The sequence below is a fragment of the Aotus nancymaae genome, unplaced genomic scaffold (genome assembly GCF_030222135.1).
Source record: "Aotus nancymaae isolate 86718 unplaced genomic scaffold, 86718_ANA_hifiasm-v0.15.2.pri h1tg000007l, whole genome shotgun sequence".
Lineage (NCBI taxonomy): Eukaryota > Metazoa > Chordata > Mammalia > Primates > Aotidae > Aotus > Aotus nancymaae.
In genome coordinates this window covers 59497025-59516189 of record NW_026988418.1, presented here as the reverse complement: position 1 = coordinate 59516189, position 19165 = coordinate 59497025, and the positions used below count along the sequence as shown (strand labels likewise).

General features: G+C 46.6%; 1 protein-coding gene across 2 annotated transcripts in view; it reads left to right on the top strand.

Moving 5' to 3' along the window:
* The first annotated feature begins 4825 nt into the window (after positions 1-4825).
* VANGL1 (VANGL planar cell polarity protein 1) overlaps positions 4826-19165 on the top strand; it is a 49720-nt gene continuing 35380 nt past the window's right edge. The window contains exons 1-2 of one of the 2 annotated variants that reach the window (XM_064372664.1): positions 4826-4875; positions 14357-14561. In XM_064372664.1, coding sequence (XP_064228734.1) covers positions 14491-14561 — 71 coding nt within the window. In that variant the 5' untranslated portion in view covers positions 4826-4875; positions 14357-14490. Of the gene's footprint in view, positions 4876-11950; positions 12276-14356; positions 14562-19165 lie in introns of those variants that run through there. The other variant, XM_012458881.2, reaches the window with a different exon arrangement.

Genomic DNA, 19165 nt, shown 5'->3' with positions numbered 1-19165 from the left:
GACAGATAGCTGGGGTCTGGAGGACTGACGAGGCAATGCCCCAGTCAGCAGTTTATTTCGTGCACAGGGTCTCATTATATACTTGTCAGCCCGCAATGGCTGACGTCAAATCATTACAACAAAGGGGAACAGAACATTGCAAGCCTGGGGATCAAGATAAAACTAGTACATAAAGATTGATCCAAAAAATCATAAAACAAACAGATGACTTTTTCTATTTACAGGAATAAGATAACATTTTACAACAGTCAAAGCAAGCGATAAATCTTGAGGACAACAATTTCAAATGGCATGCGAATAGTCACAAGCTTCAGTGAATACTTGGTAAACAAAGTGATAAAACTAGCCCAGTACAGGAACTTCAAGAAACACAATGTCTAGTAAAACCAAACCACACAGCCTTCACCCAGCCTTAGTGTTAAGTCAGTGAACCAGAGATAAACTTCTGCAAAACAAATCCCCTTCAGCTCCTTCTTTCCCTTAGCTCGACTGCCTCCGGGGGGAGAAACGTGTCTAGGCTCAAACTCCATTATGGCGGAGACACTTAGGGGTCTCTACGCTGGAGTGATCCCCACAACTTTCAGGTACACCAATCAAACATAGGTTTGGTCTTCTCACATAGTCCCATAATTTTGGAGGCTTTGTTCGTTTCTTTCCTTTTTTTTCTCTAATCTTGCCTTCATGCTTTATTTAATTAAGTTGATCTTCAGTCTCCGATATCCTTTCTTCTGCTTGATCAATTCAGCTATTGATACTTGTGTATGCTTCACGAACTTCTTGTGCTGTGTTTTTTTTAGCTTCATCAGGTCGTTTATGTTCTTCTCTAACTGGTTCTTCTAATCAGCAATTTCTCTAATCTTTTTTCAAGGTTCTTAGCTTCCTTGAATTGGGTTAGAATATGCTACTTTAGCTCAGAGGAGTTTGTTATTACTCACCTTCTGAAGCCTACTTCTGTCAATTTGTCACACTCATTCTCCGTCCAGTTTTGTTCCCTTGCTGGCGAGGAGTTGTGATCCTTTGGAGAAAAAGAGGTGTTCTTGTTTTGGGAATTTTCAGTCTTTTTGCGCTGTTTTTTCCTCATCTTCGTGGATTTATCTACCTTTGGTCTTGATGTTGGTAACCTTCAGATGGGGTTTTTGTGTGGATGTCCTTTTTGTTGATGTTGATGCTATTTCTGTTTGTTAGTTTTCCTTGTAACAGTCAGGACCCTCCGCTGTAGGTCTGCTGGAGTTCGCTGGAGGTTCACTCCAGACCCTGTGTGCCTGGGTATCACCAGCAGAGGCTGCAGAACAGCAAAGATTGCTGCCTGTTCCTTTCTCTAGAAGCTTCATCTCAGAGGGGCACCCACCAGATGCCAGCTGGAGCTCCCCTGTATGAGGTATCTGTCAACCCCTGCTGGGAGGTGTCTCTCAGTCAGGAGGCATGGGTCTCAGGGACTCACTTGAGGAGGCAGGCTGTCCCTTAGAGAGCTTGATTGCTGTGCTGAGAGGTCTGCTGCTCTCTTCAGAGCTGGCAGGCAGACATTTAAGTCTGCTGAAGCTGCCCCCACAGCTGCCCCTTCTCCCAGGTGCTCTGTCCCAGGGAGCTGGGAGTTTTATCTATATGCCTCTGACTGGGACTGCTGCCATTCTTTCAGAGATGCTTTGCCCAGAAAGGAGGAATCTAGAGAGGCAATCTGCCTCAGTGGCTTTGCCAAGCTGCATGGGTTCCACTCAGTTCGAACTTCCCAGTGGCTTGGTCTACACTGTGAGGGGAAAATGGCCTACTCTAGCCTCAGTAATGGCGGATGCCCCTTCCCCCACCAAACTCGAGCATCCCAGGTCAACTTCAGACTGCTGTGCTGGCAGCAAGAATTTCGAGCCAGTGGATCTTAGCTTGCTGGGCTCCATGGGGGTGGGACCTGCTGAGCTAGACCACTTGGCTCCTTGGCTTCATTCTCCTTTCCAGGGGAGTGAACAGTTCTGTCTTGCTGTCATTCCAGGTGCCATTGGGGTATATATATATATAAAAAACTCCTGCAGCTAGCTCAGCATCTGTCCAAATGGCCATTCAGGTTTGTGCTTGAAACCCAGGGCCCTGGTGGTGCAGGCACCTGAGAGAATATCCTGGTCTGTGGGTTGCAAAGACTGTGGGAAAAGCATAGTATCTGGGCCAGAATGTACCGTTCCTCTCAGCACAGTCCCTCATAGCTTCCCTTGGCTAGGGGAGAGAGTTCCTGGACCCCTTGCGCTTCCTGGGTGAGGTGACGCCCCACCGTGCTTCTGCTCACCCGTTGTGGGTGGCACCCACTGTCTAACCAGTCCTAATGAGATGAGCTGGAGACCTCAGTTGGAAACAGAGAAATCACCCATCTTTTGCGTTGATCTCCCTGGGAGCTGTAGACAAGAGCTGTTCCTATTCAGCCACCTTGCCCAGGTTCCCTGACATTTTTTTTTTTTTCACTTGAGATGGAGTCTTGCTCTGTTGCCCAGGATGGAGTACAGTGGCATGATCTTAGCTCACTGCAACCTTTGCCTCCTAGGTTCAAGCAATTCTCTTACCTCAGCCTCCTGAGTAACTGGGATTGCAGGAGCCTGCCACTACATCTGGCTAATTTTTATATTTTTAGTAGAGACTGGGTTTCACCATGTTGGCCAGGCTGGTCTCAAACATGAGTTTGAGACCTCAAGTGATCTGCCTGTCTCAACCTCCCAAAGTGCTGGGATTACAGGTGTGAGCCACCAAGCCTAGCCTCTAAATGGCATTTAAAGGTGAATTTATTATTTTTAAATAACTTATTTGCAACTACCCCTCTTTCCCACAAAACATTGTCTGGTAAGGTGGCTAGACGTAAGAACCTAAGTGAATTAGAATTACTTTCTGAAAACTCATTGAAGATCTCTGTGTTACATTGGAGCTATTCAGGTACATAACGAGAATTGGAAATCCCTGGCCTGTTTGAACTTTTGAAAGGCTTACATTCCAGAGATGAGAGAGACATGTTTTTATAATGCTCTACATATCTGCACCTGAGTGCTGATTTGGGTGAATAGACTATTGGCTTTACCTGTAGGAACCTGGCTGCCTGAGTCAGCAACATCTGCTCTTTGGAGCCTACTTGGAGGCTAGACCGTCTAGGTCACTGAGTGGGGCAGTAGAGCCTGCGGGTTAGGAGTGGTGAAAATCTGACCACATTGAACATACGGGTGTCTTTTCAAGGAATTGTGACATGCGGGAGAAAATGGAGGCTAGAAGGGATGAGGAAGAGGTGTTCAGGGGAGTGAGGGCTTCTTGGGTACAAAGTTCCCTGACAAAGGTTGGTCAAGGTGCGCCTGCGTTTCTCCACTGCAACTACCCGCAATACTCCTGTAGACAGCTCTTAAGAAATTCAGCACTTCTTTCAGAAAATCAAACACCGCATGTTCTCACTCATAGGCAGGTGTTGAATAATGAGAACACATGGACACAGGGAGGGGAGCATCACACACTGGGGTCTGTGCGGGGAAACGAGGGGAGGGAAAGTGGAGGACGGGGAGTTGGGGAGGGATAACATGGGGAGAAATGCCAGATATAGGTGATGGGGAGGAAGGCAGCAAACCGCATTGCCATGTATGTACCTATGCAACAATCTTGCATGTTCTTCACATATACCCCCAAACCTAAAACACAATAAAATATATATTTAAAAAAAGAAGAAGAAGAAATTCAGCACTTCATTATACACTGCTTCCACTGGAAAGTACTGCCACATAAGCGGCTTTGGGTCCTGCCTAGATTGGAGACGATCAGTAAGGAGCCCTAATGCTACCAACACAAGACAACTAAGAAAAGTGCAAATATTCATGAAAAGCGTTGCCAACTGTTTTGTAATACTCACCACAATCCTGCAAGGCAGACATCGACATCCTCACCACTTTTCAGAGAGAGAAACAAAGGCTCAGAGAGGGAAGTGTACCTGGTTGGAATTGGCACTGAAGCTTCAGCTACCTGCTTGCAGAGATGTGCTCATCGAGCAGTTTCTGAGTGCCTGCTCTGATAAGGGAGGAGGAGAGGAGAGGCTTGCGGTGGTGCTTTGTAGGCTTGTAGGGTGTGTGTATGAGCCTGTGCGTTTGGGTGTGCGCGCGCGTGGCTATTTGTGTAGTCATTTATTGCGGAGTCATTTCCAGGGCTACATGTGCGTTTGTGTGTATATGGATTGAGATGCGGTGTATATGGATATTTGTGGGTCAGTTCTTGGAATGTGTGTATATGAGTGTGTGTTGAGTGGGGTTGGGGGGTTAATCCCTGAGACGTGTGAATATGTGGGTTGGGGCGCTGCTGAGGGCAAATGGACTTGAATTTTGTTCATGATTTTGTGTGTGTGTGCGTATGTGCTTGAGATTCCAAATATGTTGGAGGGTGGGTCGCAGGGTGGGGGGAGATCAAACCCTGGACCGTGTGTTAATAGTGCGTGTGTCTGCCCAAAAGAGGGTGGGTTACTGGGCTGTGCGTGTCTGTGTAGAGTGTGTGTGTATGAGGGTGAATGTGTGTGTGGAGTGTCATTCCCCAGGTCCTGTGCATGAGTGTGACAGTGCACGCCTCCGTGTGTGTCCCGGGTGTGTGGGGTCTGGGCGGTGACCAGGGGAGGGGAACGCCTGCCGACCGGGCCCCGCCCTCCGCTGCAGGTGGGCCGGGCCGCGGCGGGGCCGGCTGCGCTCGCTGCTCTTGGCTCGCGGCCGCCCCGGGCTCGCAGGGCTGGGCTCGGGCTGCGGGGCGGCGCCGGGACAGGAAGCGGAAAGCAGCAGTGCAGCGGCGGCGGTGGGGCTCTGCCTCTCCAGGAGCCCAGCGCAGGCCGCAGAGCCGGGGCCGCTGTGAGCCAAGACCGCGGGCCGCGGAGCCCGGGCGGCTGGCGCGGAGGTGAGTCCCGCGAGAGCCCCAGCGCTGCGAGGCGGCGGCCCGGCGGACAGACCTTTGGCGGGGAGACGCCCCCACCCCGGACCCCGCGTGCCCCTGCGCCCTCCTCCCGCACTCGCCCCACCGGACTTCGACCCCGGGTCCCCGGCTCCCGCCTCAGACGGGGAGCTCCCTCCCCTCCGGCGGAGCGCTCCGGGTCGAGCTTCCTCCGACTCCACTCTTCCCCGCGCAGTGCGCCCCTCCTGGCTCTGCCGTGCGATCCCCGCCGCACCCCACTCCCTGGGGTCCCGGGGTGCCCTGCTCACGCCTCGGACGCCCCTCTCTCCCGTGCCTGGCCTTTGGGTGCGCCCCTCGGGTGCGCGTGCCGGGGCGGCGGGCAGGCCGGCAGGGAGTGGCCGAGCGTTGGAGGCACCGGGCGGCTGCAGCAGCCGTGCAGGACGGGAGCCGGGGGCGCACCGGGGTTCCCACCCCCGACAGGGCTCGACCCCGGCACCGCCTGGCCCTTCGCCAGGAACCGGGACAGAGCTGGTCTGTGTGCACACCTCGCTCACAAAAAATTGAGCTGGCCCTGGAGGCCTGGAGGGCGAGTCCGGTTGCGCCTCGGAGAGAGCAACAGGCAGGTAGGAGTTTACTTTCAAAAACGCCGGGGTGGAGCCGAGGCGCCCGGCGGGTCTCTGCCCAAGGTGTCCCTGCTGGAGGAAATCTCACCGCGCCGGGGCAGCCTTCGCCACCGGCAGGACTTCATTTCCTTCTGCAGCCTTTGAACTGCCCAAGCATCGCGCCTGGAGAAGTGTGAAGTTTATAAAAATTTAAACGCGTCCGTAGTGGCGGCAGGAGTGGGGCGGAGCCGCGGCCTGGCTGCTGGGTGATGAGCAGATGAGACTTGGAGTCGAGAAATTGTTGTCAGTTTTCACTTCTCCAAACCAGGTGTAATGCCCACCCTGCGAAGGTGTCGTGAGCGCCCTTAGATGCTGGTTAGGAAGTACTGGAGCGCCTTATGATGGTGATTGTGTGGATGGCCAGTGCATTTTGTTAAAACTCTTGCCCTGGCTTTGGTTAGAAATGAATGTATCTTAGACACTTAGTTCAAAAGCTAACAAACTGTGGAGAATCTGGCATTTTCACTGACATGTTTATAAATTTTACAGGGTTGCTGAAAAATATTATTGCTTTTATCAGCAATCAACAATGATAATTAGCATTCTCCTTTCAGTGGGTGGGTTGAGCGCACAGCTCTCAGGCTCTGTAAATGAGATGGCAGAAATTGCCTGAATACAGGGAGAGGTAATTAGCCATTTTCTGTAACCTCTAATTACAGAGTTTTTAGAGTTGAATTAAATCGATGTGATATAGTTGGGGCTTTGATTTGTGGGAGGAAACTGTTTCTTTTTCCAGTTCAAAGAAATAACACGCTTCACCTATCCGTGAGCATTAAACATTCCCAAACGTTGCTGTCTCTCAATGTAATTAGTGAAAACACTCAGGGTGAAAGTTCACTGTTAACAATGTTGGCAGTGAGGCTTGCTTGCAACTTAATTTGTAAGTAAAATGGGAGAAGAATTTTGAGAGTGACATATTTGTAAAGACTACTTTGCAAGCAGTACCTTCTTATTGTCTTATGTATGAAGCAACAGGACAAAACCATAAAGGAAATTTAAAGTTTCTTTACCAAGCAACAATTCCATGTCACCCTTTGTTGAAGGATAAATGTGCTGAATGAAGAAGGCATCCTCCCTATTATCATCCCCATAACACACACACACACACACACACACACACATACACACACATACACACACACGCCGTGCTTGCTATCCTAGGCTTTATCAGCTATTTGAGTGGGATGGGCCCTTATCACATTATGTTTTAATTGGAGGTCTCCACATTGGGGCTGTGAACTCCTTAGGAGTTGGAACTATTTTAGATTCATTTCTTTTCTCTTGAATGCCCCACAATGCTTGGGACACAGAACCTGTGAGTAGAAGTTGAAATTGCAAAATTCTTTGTGGGATTATATGTAGTTTGGGACAATTTATGATTGTTGCTTATACTCCTCTATATAAAAAAGCAATTCTGGTAATTGCTACAATGCTGTAAATTTTCTGCAGCTAAGAGCACAGGCTCTGGAGTTGACTCTCATCGTTCAAGCCCTGGCTCCAGTGTGTCAGTTTGGTTTCCCTAACTAACAAGATATTAATGTTTTCTTTTCCTTAAAGTCTTATGATGAGGATTAAGTGAGATATTACATGTGAGTGACTTAAAACAGCATCTAACACATAGTAAACACTTGACAACCATAAACTGTTAGACTATTACCATCATTTCTGTGAAGTCAGCTAGTTAGTTAGGGTCTTGCTGTATAGGGCATGCGATTTGGGCATCACGCTATTTTATTTTACTTAAGATGGACAAAACGAGGTGGGCTTGTGATTGGACTGTGTTTCTGTTAGCAGTATTGGTCCCTCTGAAGTTTGGTGCAAGGATACATGTGGGTTCTGCTGTCTCTAGCAGTGTCCTGAATCCCACTATAGAACAGCAGTGATTAGACCCCATACCATCAGATTTACAGAGGAGGTAGTACTCATGAGATCTATTTTTCTGAAGTTTGAGTATCTGGCAGGGGACAAATATTTGCAAACAAATATACATCACAGAACTCCAGACATGTTAACAGTTCACAGCTCTTCAGAAGTCTATACCCAGCTGCTGGAGGTGTTTCAGGGTAATTAATGACTAGAGAGAGAAGTGATTCTGGCAAGGTGAGTTGAACTCATTGGTGAAACAAGTAAAACAAAGTAGACATTTTCTTTCCTTGTAAATAATGACCCAGAATCGTTCATTTATAAGCTGTTGTAATAAAAGAATCACTGGGTTTGTCACAAATGCCATAAGCTCAGCGGATCCTCACATCAGTGACCTACATGATGTTTGATGGTTTATAGACCAGAAGTTCAAAATGTTTTATAGATCGTGCCCTGCATCTCTGCCCCCTCCTTTCCAGCCCCATGCCCCTCCAAATAAACCCACTAAAACACACACAGTTTCCTCTGGTCTCTCTGACATTTGCTTCCAACCTGGGGATGGTAAATAGAGGCCTGTAAGGAACAGAATAGAAATCACTTGTTGCTTAGGTACAATTTATAGTAGTAGTTAAAGGTGGTAGCAGAGACTAGAAAAATGGTATATGTTTGGTACAAATGATACAGAAGTTATATGCCATGCAACCCCTTCAGTTCTTCCTAATTGAACAAATTTCATGTTAGTGAATACTAGCAGTAGTTGACAGTTCTGAGTGCCTACCATGTGCTTGGCACTGTTCTAGTAATTTTTATAAATTTTCTCATTTAATGCCCACCACAGACCTATAATGTAAGTAAAATAAAATTTGTTGTTTCAGTTAGGGAAACTGAGGCAACGAGCAGTTAAGTAACTTGCTCTGAGGTCACACAGCTAAGTACTAGAGCCAGGATTTGAATGCTCTTAACTCCACAATCTGGGCTTATTGCTACTCTCTAGAAGAATAGTTGACTCTAAACAAAATTATTTCAATTGTCACATTCCCCTTGAGTGCTATTTAATTAAAAATGGGTACCCCTAAGAAGAATGCTAGCTTCAAGACATAATATTAATAATAATTAATAGCATAAACCCTGTAGAATTCTATGTAATAATCAAATATTCAAAGTAATGTACACAGCGTATATAAGCATGGTTGTACCAGATGCCACTTTCCCTTGGAAATAGATCTACTGCAGAGGAAGCAAAATGTCTCTTTAAATTCAGTGTGTGTCTCTGTACCCCTTACAGAGTAACTTTCCAAACCAGAGCTCCCTTAATTACTTAATAGCTTTAGGCAGAGCTGTTGATGTTTTTATAATTTCCTTTTTGCGAAGGTTAGCTTATGTTTACCACTGTCATTATCATAACATATTATTTCCTTCATACGATTTGCTAAACACTGTGTTTTCGTTTTAAGTAGTAGGATTTTTATGTGAGTGAACACGACTTTAGGGGAGAATTCTGTTTGAGGCTGCCAATCTTCATTTTGCTTTTAATAAAGGATGGTAAAAGAGGTTCTTTCTGACATTTTTGCCTAGGAAGTCCAGAGTTTAGGACACGGCCACTCAGAAACACCCTGTGCGCCTGTCTCCCAGGGTTGACCTTGCCTGTGTGTGATGTGGTTTGATGAGCCTGGCCCTGTCCTGATATTTGCTTCTAGCTCCAACCCAAGCAGTGCCGAGCAATGCACTCTGAAGGGGTGGGTGACGGGTGAGGTGGGATGCTCTTGAGCAGTGGCTGAAAGAGGCTGCTGCTGATTTTTGCTCAGTGTGTCTGCAGTATGACCTGTGCCCCTGAGTGGGGCTGCCATGCGAGCCAGTAGATAGCTCTGGTTTTTGATAGTTCCGGTATCACTGCTCTATCTAATATCTGCATCTTTTTCTTTTCACCTCTAAAACTAAGGATTTAAAATAGATAATTTCTTTTTTTTTTTTTTTGAGATGGAGTTTTACTCTTGTTGCCCAAGCTGGAGTGTAATGGCACCAATCTGATCTCGGCTCACTGCAACCCCCGCCTCCTGAGTTCAAATGATTGTCATGTCTCAGCCTCCCGAGTAGCTGGGATTATACGCATGTGTCACCATGCCCAGCTAATTTTGTATTTGTAGTCGAGCAGGGTTTTCTCCATGTTGGTCAGGCTGGTCTCAAATTCCCCACCTCAGGTGATCTGCCCGCCTTGGCCTCCCAAAGTGCTGGGATTACAGGTGTGAAACACTGCACCTGGCCTAAAATAAGATAATTTCTAAAGTTTCTTCCACAGTGAATCTATGGCCTCAAGTCCTAAAATCTGCCACAAAACCCTTCATTCAGCAGACTTTTATACGGTACCCATAATGTCCTAGGAGCTGGAGAGACAGTCATTAAAGTACCTCTGCCCTCGTGGAGCTTACAGCCTGTAGAGGAACTAGACAATAAGTGATCACACAAACAAATGTATAACTGGAAGTTGGATAGAAAGGAAGAGTACAAGGTGCTAGAGAAGAGCCTGATTGAGATTGGAGCATCAGGAAAGGCCTCTTGAAAGGAGCAGTATTTAAATTGAGGAGTGATGAGTAGGAATTTGGCAAAACAGGGCATGTAAAAGGTGAGTACCAACAGATACACTGGGCTCTGCCAAAGCCCTAAGGCTCCACCTTAAAGGAGCTGGAGCTGGAGGAGGAGGAGGGAGCTCGAGCACTGGGCAGGACACTGCATACCAAATGAAAGATTTTGTATTATATTTAAAGTGCAATAGGACACATGGAAAGGTTTTAAACAGGGAAGTAAAGTCTGCACTGTAATTTAAAAGGTCATTCTGGCTGCTGTCCAACCTGGGCCAAACACAATATGAGTCATGTCAGGGATCAGTATGATAGACAGTTCCAGGTTCTGGGAGCCATATTCCCACCTTTATATGACTGTCCCATTCATGCTAGTGCGACAGCCTATCAGTTTATTACCCTGGGAACCTGACTCCTTTTCATTGCTTATTATCTTTTCTGATAAGGGATTCCTTCTGCCCTTATCATGAGTCTTGTTAATTTCTTGTGTATGCAAGGGAACTATCTCCTAGATATATCATTGCAGCGATAAGCTTCACGATATCCTTTTCTATTAAGTCTGTTGAAGTTCTTACCTTGGCTCAGACTCTGTTAAAATGAGTTCAGTTTGGATTTTATTAGTTTACCTTTTATCGCATCTCCTTAATCCTCACTCAGATCTTGGATAGGGTAAGAGTTGGTAACTATTAGAAAAGGTATGACTTAGAAGGGGCCTGAGCTGTGTAGACTGGATGGGGTGAGGACACCTGGAGGCTTTATAGTGGTCTAGCCCCGTGTAGGTGGCGCCTGGAGGAAGTGGGTAGCTGTGAATTAGTAGAATGAGGAGGGGAGGATCAGAGAGGGTATTGAAGGCGGCACAGGATTGGATTCATAGGATGAGGGTATTGCTTTAGTGAGAAATTGGGAAGAACAGGACAGGATACTGGAGAACACCTATAAGAGGGGTGATGGTATTCCCAAGGGGAGCAAGATTAATCTCAGTAGGAAATGTACACTTGGGATTTAGTCTTTCAGTAAGTATTTGTTGGATACCTGTTATATTCAAAATATCCTGGGTGGAGACATAGCTGCTGTCTTCAGGAGCTTCTGCCATAGTAAATCTGTGGATGGAGAAGAATGAGGAGAGTTTTGCATGTCAAGGGATAAGGTAATGAGGGGAGAGGAGAGGGAGTGTTAGAGAAGTAGTAACATACAGGCCATTGGAGGCTGGCCAGCTGCAGAGAAGCTCTGCTAGGGCAGGCAGCGTGCATTTGTCATTGCTGTGCCCTAGCATTGTTTGGCATGGTCTTGTAGCTGCCACTTAATCTGGAGGTGGATGGACTAATAAATGGAATAAGCACTGGGGGAGGAGGACAAGGATGCTGCTTGGCTCACAGTGATCCCTGGCCAACGTTGAGTTGTTTCAGTGGAGTGTTGTGGATGGGGATTTGGAGTGACAATGGAGAAGGAGGGAGTGACAGCATGTGCAGACCACTCCTTTGTTAAGTACAGGCAGGAATCATGGGAAGAAAACCGGACTAGGGTTGTTGGTAGAGTTAGATAAAGACTTTCCCCGGAGGGCAGTCGGGACCCATGGTTTCCTTTGAGGGACAGGCCTGGAGTTGTCTTAATGATTGGCCAAAAGTTTTCAATGAGGACAGGGAATGAAGTCCTCGGGCAGAGGGAGAAGGAATAAAACTTGGGTTACCATGTGCTGGAGACTTTACCTTTGCAGTTTCATTTAATCCTCGCAAGAACCCTGGGAAGAGAGAATATTAAATGACCTCATTTTATGGGGTGGGGTTGGACAAGCTCAGAAAGGCAAACATCTGCCCCCTGATGTCACAGCTAGGAAGCACCCAGCTGGATCTGCCCTGATTTGTGGGGCCTGGGCCGCCTGCCTCTGAGACACTCCAGCAGCATTTAGCAAAAAGTAGCCAGAAGTTGAGATGGAATGGGGAATCCAGAGTTATGGGTTGCAAGGCAGAAAGAGTGTAGGAGTTGTGAAGGGTTAATTATGAATCTACAAGAGAGGGAATTTACTGTTCTGGACCAGGGAACTGGACATTAGAATCTGCAAATCAGCAGAGAGCTGGGTGAGGGGCTTTCAGTGAGGATCTCAATTCATGCAGGGTTAGGTATGTTGGATGTATCTTCTAATGTTGATGTCTGCCTTTTATGAAGCAGGTGAGAAAACAGCAAAGCCCAGGGCAGCAAGGAAGTGAGACTGAGGTGTTGCAAGCTGGTTGAAACTGCTAGTGAAAATGGTGGAGACAGTAGGGAGAAAAAAGATGACTCAGCTCTTGAAGTCTTCTAGGAAAGTAGGGTAAGTCCAGGAGCAAAACAGCATTTAAAAAAGTCCTGCTGTGTTTGTTTTCACATTTAATCTTTACAGTTACCTCCCTCCCCCCTCCCCCATAATAGGCTGCCTTGCTTCCTTTTTATGGATTGGGAAATCTCTGAGGCTCCAGGGAGAAACTGCTTTACCCAGGTTTATAGCTAGTTAATAGGCTAACTAGTAGGGCTGAGATGCGAGCTCCCTTGTGTCTGACTGCTGGTGAGCCCATAGAGGAGCCTTGTGGCAGGAAGACCAGCACAGAAACTCTGTCTGCCCTGCTTCTTTCCAAGTATTTCTCTCATTAGACAGAGAGACAGAGGAACAGGAGTTTCAGAAGCCTTAAAGGGAGTCGTGATAGCCACTAACTTTCATTTACCTAGCACATCTGGAGCTCCTGCTGGGTGCCTCAAAGTTGTTAGCTCATTTGGTCTTCTTGGCAACCCAGATATTTGCATTTTACAGTTACATATTCAAAGAGGTTTATTAATTTTGACTGGGGCCTGATAGCTAATAAGTGAGTAAAACCCTAGGTTACACCCGCCTCTGGAAACTTTATCCGCTTATATTTTCAGATCAACCTGTGAGGTCGGTGGCTGGTTGGTTTACCGCGTTTAACAGATGAGGAAACTGAGGCATAAGAAGGCAAGTGGCTTATCCCAGGTTGTACTACACAGTGACTGAGCTCAGACTAGAACTCAGGTTTCCCCAGGGCTAGCCTTGGGCTCTTGATGGCAGAGGAGAAGTGAAATCATAAGTCAGGGCATCAGGGACAAAGGAGGCTGGCCCTGGGTGGCAGACCTTGGAAGTGAACGTACCTGACTTCCAGGAGGAATGAATGGTAAGGGCAAATGCACCCTAACTGGGATTGGAGGCTCTGGGGGCTGTGGTGGTGGTGTATGGCGATTTGGGCTGACCTGATTCCCACCAGACTTCTGTGTTGTTGCTGGGGGGCGGGGCCAGGAAAACCTGGCCTCCTGCCAGGAGGGTTAAGGAATGGCATTTACAGCGCCTTTGTTTTTTCTTCACACTTACCTCACTGGCTGTGTTTGCAGCTTCAGCTTCCAGCTCTGGAAGAAGGAACCCTGTGGAGCAGAGACTAGCTCTGGGGTGAGGGGTGCAGAGAGAGACAGAACTTGTGGATCTCAGTTTTCTAGAAGTAAAAATTTAACATGTGGGAGCTCAGGAATGTACTTGGAAATGTTCCCAATTTATTTTTATTACAAAGCAATATCGAATGAAAATGTGGGAAAAAACCCAGGAGCCTGCAAATAATTTATTACCTGCTTTCATTTTCTGTGTCTCCTTTTAAAAATCTTTGTCCTTACATGAGCAATTTTGTATGACTAACTGTAATGTTGATTCACTGTGTATCAACAGTACTGTATCCTGCTTTTAAAATTTGTCTTTATGAGAGTTTCCGTTTCTTATAATAATCATTTTAAACATATGTGATACTTTTCTGGTGGATGAACCATGTTTTCCTTACCTATTCCTTTATTCTGCGGGTATTCAGATTGTAGCGTTTTACCATCTATAGACAATGAGATATAATTTTTCTTTTAAAAATAAATTAGTTTCCTAAGATAATTTCTCAGAAATTTGGATCTTGGATCAAAAAGATGGAAGATCTTTTTTTCTTTTTTTTAAATTGACATTTGGAAATTATGACCGAATCCCTTAAAAGCAACTTCACTGGGTATTGTTTTTATAACCAGCAAACTGGCAGTGGGGGGCTGGGCATGATGTGGAGGGCTGTAGATATGGAAAGCCATCTCCTAAAGCCAGTGAGCAGGGGTCAGGTCGTCCTGAGAAAGTAGACAAGTGCCTCCCATTTTCCTGCTGCTGTGATGGGGGTTCAGCCTGCTTAGCACCTGTCCTGTCTCTCTCCCACACACCTGGGGAAGCTGGTTGCTGCACAGGCGGAGCATTTAGAGTTCAGTTGCCTCACCCTCTCTCCTTGCTTGTTCCATGAGAGAGACCCCAGAGAGGAGGTGTGGCTTTATCACTTGTCTTTCAGCCCCATTGGTTGGCTTTGAAGATTGATGTCATGTTTTTTCCCTGTTTCTCAGAATTTGTTCCTGTTGAAGAGTGGCTCCTCTTCTAATTTCCAGACTCCTCGAGATTTTAGGAGTCTGAGTGAAATTCTCTACCTCTAAGGAGATACAGTACCTACTCCTTCCTCAAGGGCAAGCCCTCCATTGCTATGGATACCGAATCCACTTATTCTGGATATTCTTACTATTCAAGTCATTCGAAAAAGTCTCACAGACAAGGGTATGTAAGTTGTTCATTATTCCACTTTTCTGTTTGGGGAAACCTACAGGTTGGTGGGGTTCTCTATACTCACTTTTCGCTGACTTGGTACTGGAGGTTCGGTCTATTGGTGCGTGAGAAGCTGAGCTTTAAGAGCATTTAACGTTCTTGGGAGTAACTGTGCTACCAGTTTACATTTCATAGCCACCATTAGAGTTGATGACTGTAATTTCTCACAATTGATTTTAAATTAAAGTTTCTTCCTGCAGTGGAAATGTTTTCCATTTCTATGTATTTCTTATAGGTATCGGCTCTCCTGAAAGCTTTATGAAGAATGTAAATGGAAGACTTAAAAAGTGTCCATTGCTTGTTGCTTTTCACCTAAAATTGTTGACTCATTGTCCATTATGCCTTTGTCCTGAGGCTTATTTAGTGAACTGGTGGGATTGGCCTGGCACCTTATTTCTCTTAGACTAATCTTAAGGTGAACAAGTCTGGGTTTTGAATACATTGTCCTGGGTGATATTGGTCAAACTCCCCCTTTTCTGCAAGATAAACAGGTGTGCACTGGTATTCTTAGGGCCTGCTGTGTTACTGACCTGCAGAACATTTGCTAAGTAGAAGAGCAAATGAACGAATAAAGAAATCAGTGAACAGATAGGTGGTGCTGTGCCAGTTAGGATTGTACTTGGTGAAATTGCAGTGCTGCCATTTACTTACCCTTCTCATCTGTGAAATGGGTACAGTAGTCCTCTCCTACAGGGCTGCTGAGAGGATTAAATGCGATTATGCATGTAAAGCGTGTAACGCAGTACAGGTTGGAGGTCACTTGCCAGTGGTTGGATTAATGCTGTAGGTCTTGGCATTTCAGCACTATGTTCCAAGGTACCAGCTGGCTCCCGTCCAGATGTCCAGCTCTGCACTGACTTGGGAACAGTGATCGTAGTGGTTTTTCCCTAACTGAGCTGTTCTCCATATAAGCAGCCGAATGCAGAGTGAGATTTTGTTCTGTAAAACAGCAGTGAGCTCCATACATCTAATTTTGTACAAGCCCATCTGGGTCACTCACATAGAAAGAGGCTTGGGAGGGTATTCTCCAAGCGGCCAGGAGTGGTCATCCACAGGGGGAGGCTTGGCAGAAGCTGAAGACTGATGGGAACTTTCATTTATGTTTTTGTATTTGTTCAGTTTTTTTACAAGTGTATATTTTATAATTTTTAGAAATGAATGGAATAGAGTATAAAGGAAAGGTTCTCAAAGACATTTGATAACATGAGAACATGTTCATGAGACCACGTTATAAGAAACAGAATTCAAAATGTTGTATGCCGTAATACTTACATGTATATATGATGAGTGCTCACATACTGACTATGCTTGTGTCTGAGTATAGGACAATGGTTGTATTTTCTTTTTAACTTTCCTAAATTTTTATGTATTGCTCTTATCATAAAAATTTGGGGAAAACATATCAGGGAGCTTGTGCTGGAATCCAGGTAAGGCTTTCAAATCAGGATGAGAAAAAGAAGGAACTCTGAGGCAGGTGCCGCTGGACGGGGCCTGGGGTGACATGGCAGAGTCCAGCTCCTGAGACAGTCAGAAACCCGCTGGCCATAACAATTTGATCATACATTTCAGCTGGTGGGTAAACTTATCAGATTTGGTTATAAAATACCAAAAATGGCTGTTTTAAAATACCAGTTTTTAGCCCTACCAATTCCCTTGTCAATGCCAGGCTTCCCTCTGGGTGCTTGGGTGAATAAAGGAGGTTGGCTTGCAGTATTCTTTGTGGGAACCATCTCTGGCCTCTTTTGTGTACACTCAAGTTCTGACTTTTACGCTTCAGGGCCTATTGCCACGCTCTGCTATTTCCTTAGGCCTCTTGGGGTCCCCAGAAATTGATATTCCAATGCCCTTGTGGTGACTCAAAGAGACTGTAACTTCCAATTAAAACAACATGCAGAATTTTTAATGCATTCTTGGACCCATGTGGAAAGTACTTGGCAAATGTTAATACAAGCTGAGACTTTTAATCAATTATTCAAAAAATGTTCCTGGATATTTACTCTGAGAAAAGCTCTGAGGAGATGAGCCTCAGAGATTTGTAGTGTACTCCATGGGTTCTTTAAAAACGCCACGACCACCTACCAGTGGCGGATTCTCAGCTGATGGCAGCGCGGGGCACAGCAGCTGTGGGGTGAGGAGTGCCATCCCTGGAGAGCATAGGCTGTGGTGTACTTTGCTGAGGCCTAAAGAAAGTTTAGCAGTAGGAGTACCCTCCACGGGCTGAGAGCAGGCCCCAGGCCCAGCCAAGAGTGTTTTGTCCCAGGAGTGTCCCTGTGAAGGCTGCCCTGCTCAGAGGTTTGTTGGGAACCTTAATGGAAGGGTAGGGAGGTGCGGGGGGTTGGTGGGGGGGGGGCACGGGAACCATGCTCTTTGGTAATTTTAGTCAGACTGCAACTCAGGGAGGAATAATGAAATGCACCACACTTGATATGCCTGATGACACCGTGATCATCTTAGAAGACTGGCCAGGTTCCAAGCAGATGACAAGTGACTCTTTTCTAACAAAGAGGTCAGTGGCCTGGTTTTGTGATGCTTGCGGCCTCCAGAGGGTGTCCAGTTAACTTGCTGGGAGAATAGTGTGGACTCCTGCTGGCCCCACCTAACCTTTGGGCTTGGAGCACAAGTTCCCTGATTTAAACACAGCAGCTGCCAGCCATGTTAACTGCTTTGGGGGTGTCTGCTAGGCCCCTCATAGCCATTATCTTGTATTCTCACAGCAGTCCTAGAATGATAGGAGGTCGTAGCCCCATTTACAAGTGATGAAATAGAGGCAGCGAGGGCAACACTATTTGTCTAAACTTACAGTTAGTAGGTGCCCTCAGCAGATTTTGGCCCACCTTGTTTCTTTAGAAGGGAAATGCTACTTTTGGAAAGGGAAATAAAGTGTGACTCATGTGACTAATGTGCTGAAATACACAAAAAGAGGGCTGTTGGGGCAGTGGAGGAATTGGTGCTTTTGTTCCAAGGCTGCTTCAGAGTCTGTGTGCCCTGCGCCCAGCCCTGCTACCCCCATCACAGCCAAGAGGAAGCAGCCAGCCGGGCCCCAGTAGCCAGCAGAGAGAAAGGGCAGGTCGTGGGTGGTGGGAGAGAAGGAAAGGGAGGAGTAACCGGTGGGGCCAGCTTTCCCCAAATAGAAATAGGCAAACAACAGAAACGGGACTAAATAATCTTCCCAGGAAATGCTGACTGTAAGTGGGAACGGTGGTAATTACAGGGGTTCTGGCTGGAACGAGGAGGGTGACAGCAGCCCCCAAGGGCTTAGCTCTAGAACCACCTAAACAGATGCATTTGCTCACACACGTGCGGTGCAGACACACGCCCGGCTGCCTACATGCCACCACTTGCTCTTCCTGCCCCCCTCACACACGCAGATAGACTTACCTTTACTCGTACAGTCAGATGTTGCGTGGAGACAGATTCAGAGATAAAGATACAAAGAAAAACCCTCATAGTTGACACAGCAGCCCAGCAAAGGCACAGAAGTGATCCAGACCACTGAGGCAGAGTTGGAAAACCACACAAGTGTACATGTGTTTGCAGCACACCTCCCTGTGGCTCGGCAGCCTGTTTACGCCCCTGGTCTCCCATTTCCATACTCTTAGACACCGTGAACGGATTGTCTTCATTATTGGGGAACCCTCTCTAGACAGCACTTGGCAACCATAGGTTTCCCCTGGAGTTATGGCATCTGGTGCTACAGGGGTGAGCATTTGAGTACATGTTACAGTAAGGTGGCCACACTGTAACTCGCAGTTCTGCAGTCTGGAAAGCATGAATGGCAGGATTTTTGTAGAGTGTCACTATGAAGTCCTGGCTTGGCTCAGAGACCTTCTTAGAGCAGAAATTGGGGACCAGCGATTTCTGATAAAGTTTCTCTAATTTTCTAAATTTTTTAAAATAAAAGCTGTATGGCAGGTTCTGCTCCCTCGGTAGCATGACCAGTACCTGGCGCAGTGCTGGTGCTGAGCTGACGGGAAGTGCCTCACCTTCACCTCTCACCTGACAGTGGGTGAAAGGCTTTCGGCTCAGGGTGTCCCTCAGTCATGACTGCACGCTGTCCTGAGCCTTTCTCCCAAATTCATCCACTTCATACTATTTTAATAAAGCGGCGCTGTGTATTGTAACACTGTGCGGCTGAGCATTACACTCATGGCTCCCGTTATTGAGTCCCTGCTGTATACAGGGCATTTCACAAAGAGGCAGACTTCCAAGCAGTCACCCAACAACCTCCTTCCAGGAGCATGTGGCAAGAGAATCTTGGGGCAAGTTTCCTTTACCACCTGCAGTCACCTCGGATGCTGGAGAAAATTTTGACTTCCGCTGTCTCCCTTCCAGAAAATTATTTGAGAGTGGGGCCAACAAATCTGCACTTGAGTCCATAACCAGGGTAGTTTTTCTGTACACTTTTTTAAGTTTAAGAAGTGTTTAAAGTTTAAGACACACTGGTTAGGGTTTTGGGCTCTGGAGAATGAGAAACCTTCCTTGAGTTATCAGACAATAAGTTCTTCTCTGGTTTCCCTCCAGTGTTACTAGGGGAATTGTAGGACAGTTATTTCACA